The following is an 8411-nucleotide window of genomic DNA, read 5'->3' as shown; positions in this document are numbered from 1 at the left end:
GCAATTTAATAGTAATGCTTACCTGCTCAATAAGTGTTCTACTATCTACATAAGGAAAATAACTAACATTGTGGTATTAACATAATAGCAAATTGCACCTGCCCTCATAATCATATTACATTCAAAAAGATTTGCAATTAACCCAGCTCACCCTTTAAATTACAATGACAATCATTATGCATAAGATCTAAATTTAACTCATACACCTAAAAAAAAAAGAAGAAATTATTGACTAGAGAGTGAGACAATTTAACCTGCTCAAAAATTGAGTAAAAACATTATGCTCCGTCATGTTTGAATTCAGATCCAAGAAGATTTATTTTGTACTGTTAAATTTATATCAAAGGGTAACTTAATATAATTTCTTGATTAGTTACTGAACAAGTAAATACCACCGGAGGACTTAACCTTCTCTAATGTAACTAAAAAATGATTTCTATTGAATTCTTTGATGTTCATGATTCTGAGTCCACGAACAAAAAGATTCACGGACGGTTAACAGTTGCATTTTAAAAAGAACCCATGAGACAGGCACTCCCTAAATAATTCATCATTTCATTAATAATGAAGATAAAATAAAAAAAAAGGTCGGTAGGAAGGAAGGAACTGAACCAATCAGAACTCAGAAAGAGATCCGTGATCTTTTTTTAATAAAAATAAGACATATAAAAACAACGGTCTAGGCTCCAGCGCTGCAGCTCAAAAGTCCCATAGAATTAACACCAACCCTTTTAGTCCCTTACCCAATTACAAGCCTATAATATAATCCATTCTAAATGCGCGAAGCACCTGATCATCACCACCACCACCAATCAAAACGTCGGGACGACGCCGTATTGTGCGTCTGCAATATAACTCCCCGGCGCCGAGTTAAAGATCCGATCCATCACCTCCGTTTCGGTCTCGGTGCGTTTCGCGAACCGGCCTTTGATTCTCGGCCGGGTCTCGGCATAGGCTTTCCGGGAGGCGTATCGGATTGTCTTCTGGAACTTGCGGTTCTTCCTCTTCTCTCTGTACCTCATCACTCTCGCCTCGCGATCCACTCCGCTCAGCTGGATCGCCGTCGCCGTCGCCGGAGCAGCGGCTACGCCGGATTCCACGCCGTTGTGGTTCACGTTTCGGATGAACGGATATGAAATGTCGGACAGTGAATTTCCGTCGGGAACAACTCCCACATCTAAGGAGGACGACGAGACCTGCAGAAAATCGGAAAATTAAACTGGAGAATCAGTATAGAAAAGCCAAATTGTTTTCCGGCAAAAACAAAAGGAAGATGTAACACTTACGCTTTGGCTGATTGACTGAGCTGGATAACTGAAGGAGGAAGACAGCTTGTTTCGGCAGAAGTCAATGTCAAAGCAATTTTCACGAGGGGGTTGGTTGACCACAGGAGGAGGTGGAATCGGGTCGGGTTGAACCGGAACCACGCTATCCATACCCGAGCTGGAGTTTTGGATCGGGTTCGGGTAATCGAGTTCGAATAACGATTCCATTTCCGGGAAGAACATATCCCCGGGCTTGATGTCGAGAGCGTCAATGAACTTGGAGCTGAAATTCAGGTTGGGAATGAGCAGAGAATCGGCGTCGTCGTTTTTAAGAGACGAAGCGGCGTCGCTGAGGCCAACGGCCGAGGTGGATTTGACGATGGACTCGGCCGAGTCTAGGAACGGCTCCACGGGGACGCGCTCGTGGCGACGCGCGAGTGGATTGGCGGAGTGGATGTCGGCGTCGCACGTGACGCAGAGGGCGGCGGCGTCGGCCTTGCACGTGACGGCGGCCGGGGCTTGCTCGCAGACCTCGCACATCCACACGCGCTGGTGGCGCGACGCGAGCTTGTTGGCGCAGTGGATCTTGGAGTCGCAGGTCAGGCAGAGGTAGGCCGAGTCGGCGCGGCAGAAGACGGCCGACGGCGACGACTTGCAGGTGTCGCAGGGCTTGGGGGTGAGCCCCGGCAGGGTCCAACCGGCTTGAAGTCCCATACCCAAAACGGCGTCGTTCGTTGTAGAGTATGTTATTGCTGTGGTTTTTTTTTTTTTTTTTTTGTCTGGGAGAAGGCCAAGGCTCACTTGCAGAGAAGACTTTGATGTCTATCTAGTATCTATTTAGTGAGGGAAGAATGGGGGTGGGGGTGGGGGTGGGGGAGGATATCTAGGTGACGACGAATAGGAGAGGGACACGTGGGTGACTGTACGCCACTATATCTTAGGGCGCCAAATTTGGTTATTTACATTTTCTTTTTAATCGAAAATTTAATTAGTGCTTCGGAGTAGTAGTTGTCATTTGTCTGTGCCGACCTGTGCTGCTGGGACCCAGCTGGACGGATAGACTAAAAAGTTGATCAACGACGCGGAATTAATTCACGAAATTTTTTTTGAAATGGATTCTCATGAAAATTTTAAAATTCGAGATTTTTTTTCCTAATTTTCTCATGTTCTGTGTATCGAGTCATCGTTACCGTCTCCATACGACAATTGCTTAAATGCATGAAATAGGGTCAAATTAATGCATTGGATTGAATCGATAAATCGTTACAAAAAAAAAAAGTTATATTTAGATACTTTTAATAAAAGATTGTGCATTTCGTGTAATTAAGAGAGAACATTTATGTTTTTAATTTCTATTTTTGTTTTTTTATATCTTTTAAAATAGAATATAATGTGATATAAAGGATTTGCAACTTAGTTGAATATTTTTTTTATTGTTCAATCACCAAACTAAATCTAAATTAAAATTATATGTAATTTTTTAAAAGGCGAACATTCACTCTCTATATTAATAATCCTGTTTTTCTATTAAAATAAACTTAATTAGTTTTTTTTTTTTTTTGAGAATAAAATAAACTTAATTAGTTGTGCAAGAAATACTCCTTCGATCTTTCTACATGGCTGACGTGAGATTTTCAGTTACTGAAGTGGATCATGAAAATTGGTATTTGTATCTACACTATAAATAGAAGAAAAAAAGAGTAATGGTTGCCTTTCGTAAATAGAAAGCATCAAGAAGGACAATTTGTTTTGAGATGATCAAGATGGAAAATTAACTGTGTACTATCATTATACAACTCTGCGTACTGTTCATTTGTTTAACTTTCATGACGTTGAGGGAAGAAAGATTTGAATTTAGCACCTCATTTAGTATTTAGAGAGAAATATTATTGCATTAAGTAGATCTAATGTTTTATTTATCTTTATGTATGTGTTTTCTCTAAAAGAAAAGAAAAAGCCGCACTGTTTTTCTCCCAAGAATCCTAGCGCGTCTTCTGGCATAATCAAGCGACACTCGTCCTGTGGTTGCCCAACATCTGTGTTGGCCTTGGTCGAGCGGTGTTAGGACTATTGCCAGACATGCTTCTAAGGCCTTGCTTGTGGTTGTTCAATTTGTTTTGGCTTGGAGGTTGACAGCATCGGCGCCACATTCTAGCTCGATGCTGCGCTGAGGCATGAGACATCGATGGCGGCTTGGCAACGATGGCAGCAGTAATTCGAGGAACAAAAGTGGCGGTGGCATCGTCGTCGGCAACGTGGGTTTCTGGTGGTGGCTTGGTGCACTCGGGATCTGTGTCCATTTTTGGGTTGGGTCCTGTCCTGCACAGTTTCGCTGAGAGCTTAGGTGGTGGCGTCGAGTGGTGGTGGAGGTGTTCCTCATGGCAGCGGTGGGGCTGTCGTGTTTGTTGTTAGCAGCTATAAACAATGCGGCAAAGGTTGTGTTAGGCTTGTTTACTGTTGGGCTCGGGCTAGGGCAAACTTTAGGCTATTGGGCTATTGCCTCTATTTTAGGGATGTCTTTCTTTAGGGTCATTTGGTCCACTATTTAGTTAGATTTTCTCTCTAATAATTTCCTCTCTTTTTTTTAGGGACCTATGCATTGTTTTGTTTTTTTCGTGCTTATTTTGCTATGTCTTGTGTCATATATGATAAACTTGCATTCTTTAAGTGAGCACTAGTTGTATAATGAGAGGTCTATCCTTATATATATATATATATATATATATATATATATATATATATATATATATATATATATATATATATGTATATATATATATATATGTATATATATATATATATATGTATAATATAATATAATATAATATCGTGGTACCACCACAACTTCTTATTTGTCATATCGAATAGCAGTTTAAGGATATGTAATGGTCATTTTGACTTGAGATCAATATATTAGCCATGCCTTCATACAAAAAATAATTTATTTGTTTTTTTCATTCATATTGCTTACCTTTCTTTTTGGGCTAATTTCATTTACTTCCTTAACCTTTACACCTTAAATCAGTTGTGTTCATGCACTTCTAATTTCATCATATGTAACCCTATACTTGTAATATCTCAAATTTCGTTATTAATTTTGGATGATTTCAAGAATTAATCAGTAGTGTTTTTGTGTGATTAATTGTTTTTGTGTGCCTTTCAATTGTTTTGTGGGTAAAGTGGAAGTATTTCAAATGAATAATTACTCGAAATGTTTTGTTTTAGAGGGATTAAGAGTTGAATTTTTATTCGTTGAGTTTCTCCAAAACTTTCCTTCACGAAAGTCTTAGAGCGTGTCAATATGAGTTCGTGGACATATGGTACGTGAAAATCTGAGATCATATCAACAAGTTATGATTTGCGGAAGTTATTTTCATTTTTGGAAATTTTAGTGTAAATAGGAATTTTTGGAAAATTAAATTCACTTTCCAATTTTGGAAAGTTTTTGGAAAAGTCTGAAACTTTTCTCTCTCAACCAGCTGACCTGACCCGCGAACCCTGACAGTACATACCCCGGATTTCACCCTGAAATCCTATGTGTTCCTACGGGGTCCATCTTAGAAGAAATTCTACCAAAAATTTGGCAGAACTTCCCCTAAAAGTGGACTACCCAAGACTAGAAACACATTTACACTTCTAAACAATCTATCCTTATTCATCTAGAGCCACCCTGCTACCCAAATCACAACATCACCCATTTCACAAGTACAAGTCTCAACTTGATAACATTAATCCCACAGGTTATCAGAGCAATTCTAATACAAAAAGTTTATAAGAAATTAAAAGTAAGATAAAGATATGGACGTTGCGATATTGATTATGCCTCTCCATGTACACTCGACCTCAACTAATCTAGCCTGCAAATTAAGTATTTGAAACTGAAGGGCCCAGGGGAAAGTATTGGAAAACACGTTGGTGTAAGTGGACAAAAAATAAATAAACAAAATAATTTAGTGAAACAAGCTTTAATACTTTCACTCAATTTGAATTATTTACAAAATCTCGATGCATGCAACGTTTATAAAACATATTTCTTTAAGCTCGAAATCTCGTGAAAACATACCAGCCTCGCTAGTCAAGTAACAGTAGAGTATGGGGAATAAGGAATCACCATACAACAAAGTAAGTGAGGAGAAGCCTCGACTGCAACTCATGTGAGGAGGACAACTAAAATAAAGCAACCCAAGTATGGTGAAAGAAAACACTGTGAAAACCAAAAGCCAAAATCCATAAAACTTCCCCAAAATCTCGCCAATGAATCACGAGTACGATTCCCAACCGTACTTGGAGAATCTCATGATAATTCAATTAAATCAATGTGTTCCACACATTAAAATAATTTCAAATCAATAATAAATAGCGAGATTAAAGTAACATCATAATTTCAAATAATACCATTTATCGGAGATAAATCATCGGAAACTCAAAGTCAAAGTAAGGGGTAAAGCAAAATCATTCCGGAAAGTCAACATCGAACTAAATCACAATTAAATCTCTGAAATCATCATTGCAAGCAAATCCACGAGATAAATTGAAATCAAATTCCAAAATCGAATCATATGCTTGAAAGATAATTACAAACCAATTAATATTCAAAACCAAATAATATTATACTCGATAAATGAAATGATAATTAAATAAATCAATGATTCGGAAAAATATTCACATGCATCATTTAAAATCAAAAGTCCATTCATAGTACGATTTAGGAAACCACACATAAGGGTTTCTTCATCGAGCAGTAGCTCAGTACGTCACTTTGTACACAATTAAATTTGTAAATGACGACTCAAAGATTAAATACGATTCTAAAGCAAAACCCGAAAACCGCTAGCACAAATAATTCGTCAAACATCCGAAATCACATCAGAATCAATACAAACTTCCAGGATTTCGTCAACTTAATTATTCTGATGTCCCAATGAAAAATGAAGACGATCTAATGGTCGGATCTCCTCAAATCACAACTCGAAAATCCGAAACTTCGAAAATTCCGATCAATACCAAACCTTCTCCGATTTCACCCAAAACCATATCTACAAGTCCGTAACAACAAACTCAGCCCAACATACCAAAGTAGGCTGCCGGGAATGGCCGAATGTGCCGCCACAAGCGGCTGTGCGTGGGCCCCACGCGCCACCAATTCCAACCCCAAATTTGGTTATTTCATCACCATGATGCCCTCAATATCCCCAACAACTTTCTCAACTACAACAAAGCCTAATTTTAAGTTTAAATATCAGAAATTACCTTGAAAGCCCTAGATTTCCTTATGATCTTCAATTCATCAATCTCCGAGCAAATGGAAGCTAGCAACTGGTTCGGCTCAAACTAGGGAAGAGAGGGTTTCAAGTTGTGGGTGGTGGCACGAGCGGATGTGGCTGGAAAAGCAAGGTTTGGCCGAAGACACGAAACGCCGAAAACGGGTCAACTGATATGGGATTTTCCTTCTATTCTCCGTTGTGGCCGGTTGTCCGTGGAGGAGGATGCCAGAAACAGCCTCACCGTAAAGCGTCGATCCCGATTGGTCTGGTGGTTTAGGGTGGTTAGAAGGTGGCGGAACTCCCCAGGTTTCCAAATCCAGGTCGGGTCTGGGAGAGAGAATTCGAAATTGACGCATAACACTTCCTTCACCTCACTTATTGACTTGATACACATTTATGCAAATGTACATATCATTGTCAAGATAGGAAAGTATTATGCCTAAAGTTATCGTACCATGGGGATTAGTGGTTAACCCACAATCCTTTGGCAATTGGAAATAAAAATACTTAGCAAATAAAGAAAAAGAAAAAGAAAATAAATAAAAATGCTACTCTAAGGCACCAAGCCTTAGCAATGCTCGACTTTGGTTTGCACCGAAGCCTAATCAAAGCTATGAGCATAGTGATGACTGTTTACAATGAAGTAGAAAGTGTCACTGAAAATGTAATTTACATTTCTAATTACTAAAGTGCGGGAATTTAAATGGAGACTTTAATTAACAACTAAATTAAATAAAGGAAAAAAAAAGTAAAAATGAATATAGATATGGGATTGGTAGTTATAGATGAATCCTAACCCTAATTCAATGCTCTAGGTGCTAATTTGATTCACATGCAATTTATTAAAGATAGTAGAACCCGTACCCAAGGCATTTCATGGCTCAAGGGCCGAAATTCCATTTCATGATATTCCTACTCTGATTCAAGCACTACAAGAATTTACCCTTTTAGTCACAAAATTATAGGTGACAAACCTTAAATTTGTGACCTATTTTAAGAATGGGTCACAAAATTTCTAATTTCGTCACCCATACTTTTGTCCTTCAGTCCAACAATGCTCCTCAATTATTGTGACGGAGGGCCTAAAGTTAGTGTCGAAAACTTTCGACACTAATTTGAGTTTTTTTTTTTTTTTTTTGAGACCAGTCCCATCCTCCTAAAGGCCAGAACGCGGGAAAGAAAAAAGAGCCAAAACCTTTTTGCATAAAATTTTTGGGCCTAAGAGGGAAATTTACCGCCATTCGGACCAGCGAAAACGCTGCGTTTCAATAAAAAAAAGAGTAAATTGTCTTGGAATCTCTGCGTTTCAATAAATATCTGCTCGCTTATGAAAGGAGAAAAAAGAAGAAAGTAAATTGGAACCCAGAAAGCGTGAGATTGATCTCAGTCATAAACCTTTTCACCCTCCATCTCCATTACTTTCAACTCATAATCTCAAATTCCAGGTTAGTAACTTTCAACCCATAAACTCTAAATCTCAATTTCTCTCCTATGTGTGAACTATATGTGAAATTTTCCTTATATTTGTTAATGGGTCTTCAATTTTCGTTAATGGCATTGAGAAATCAATCTTGTTCCCTCTTGGTAAGCTAGCCTTCAAAAAGTTTCTGAAATTAAACTATTTGTAGATCTTTGTTGTTGTTGTTATTGGTATTTGAGAAGTTCGACTTTCTATATACTCTATTGCTGAATGGGGGCTTTTCTCGACTTGTAATTTTGCTTCTTTGCTTGAGTTGAACACAGAGAGAGAGAGAGAGAGAGAGAGAGAGAGAGAGAGAGAGAGAGAGAGAGAGAGAGAGAGAGAGGAGGATCTCTTCATCAGGAGAATGATCTGAGACAGAGGAAGAACAAGGGGCCGGAAGAGGAGGACGAAGATGTATAT

The 8411-nt window shown here is 38.7% G+C and overlaps 1 protein-coding gene across 1 annotated transcript; it reads right to left on the bottom strand.

The window, feature by feature from the left end:
• Positions 1 to 535: 535 nt before the first annotated feature.
• LOC112199826 (zinc finger protein CONSTANS-LIKE 5) lies at positions 536 to 2071 on the bottom strand. The gene is made up of 2 exons (XM_024340786.2): positions 1287 to 2071; positions 536 to 1196 (listed from the first exon to the last, which is right to left on the bottom strand). Exons 1-2 carry the CDS (start codon positions 1977 to 1979, stop codon positions 813 to 815), a joined length of 1077 nt encoding a protein of 358 aa, XP_024196554.1. The 5' UTR covers positions 1980 to 2071; the 3' UTR covers positions 536 to 812.
• Between the last annotated feature and the right edge of the window lie 6340 nt (positions 2072 to 8411).

The sequence above is a fragment of the Rosa chinensis genome, chromosome 4 (assembly GCF_002994745.2).
Source record: "Rosa chinensis cultivar Old Blush chromosome 4, RchiOBHm-V2, whole genome shotgun sequence".
Classification (NCBI taxonomy): Eukaryota; Viridiplantae; Streptophyta; class Magnoliopsida; order Rosales; family Rosaceae; genus Rosa; species Rosa chinensis.
This window is presented reverse-complemented; position numbering and strand designations above follow the sequence as displayed.

Coding starts and splice junctions, on each gene's coding strand:
- LOC112199826 (XM_024340786.2), bottom strand. CDS start 1,979: ATGGGACTTCAAGCCGGTTGGACCCTGCCGGGGCTCACCCCCAAGCCC. Junction 1,197..1,286: donor CTCAGTCAATCAGCCAAAGC/GTAAGTGTTACA, acceptor GATTTTCTGCAG/GTCTCGTCGTCCTCCTTAGA.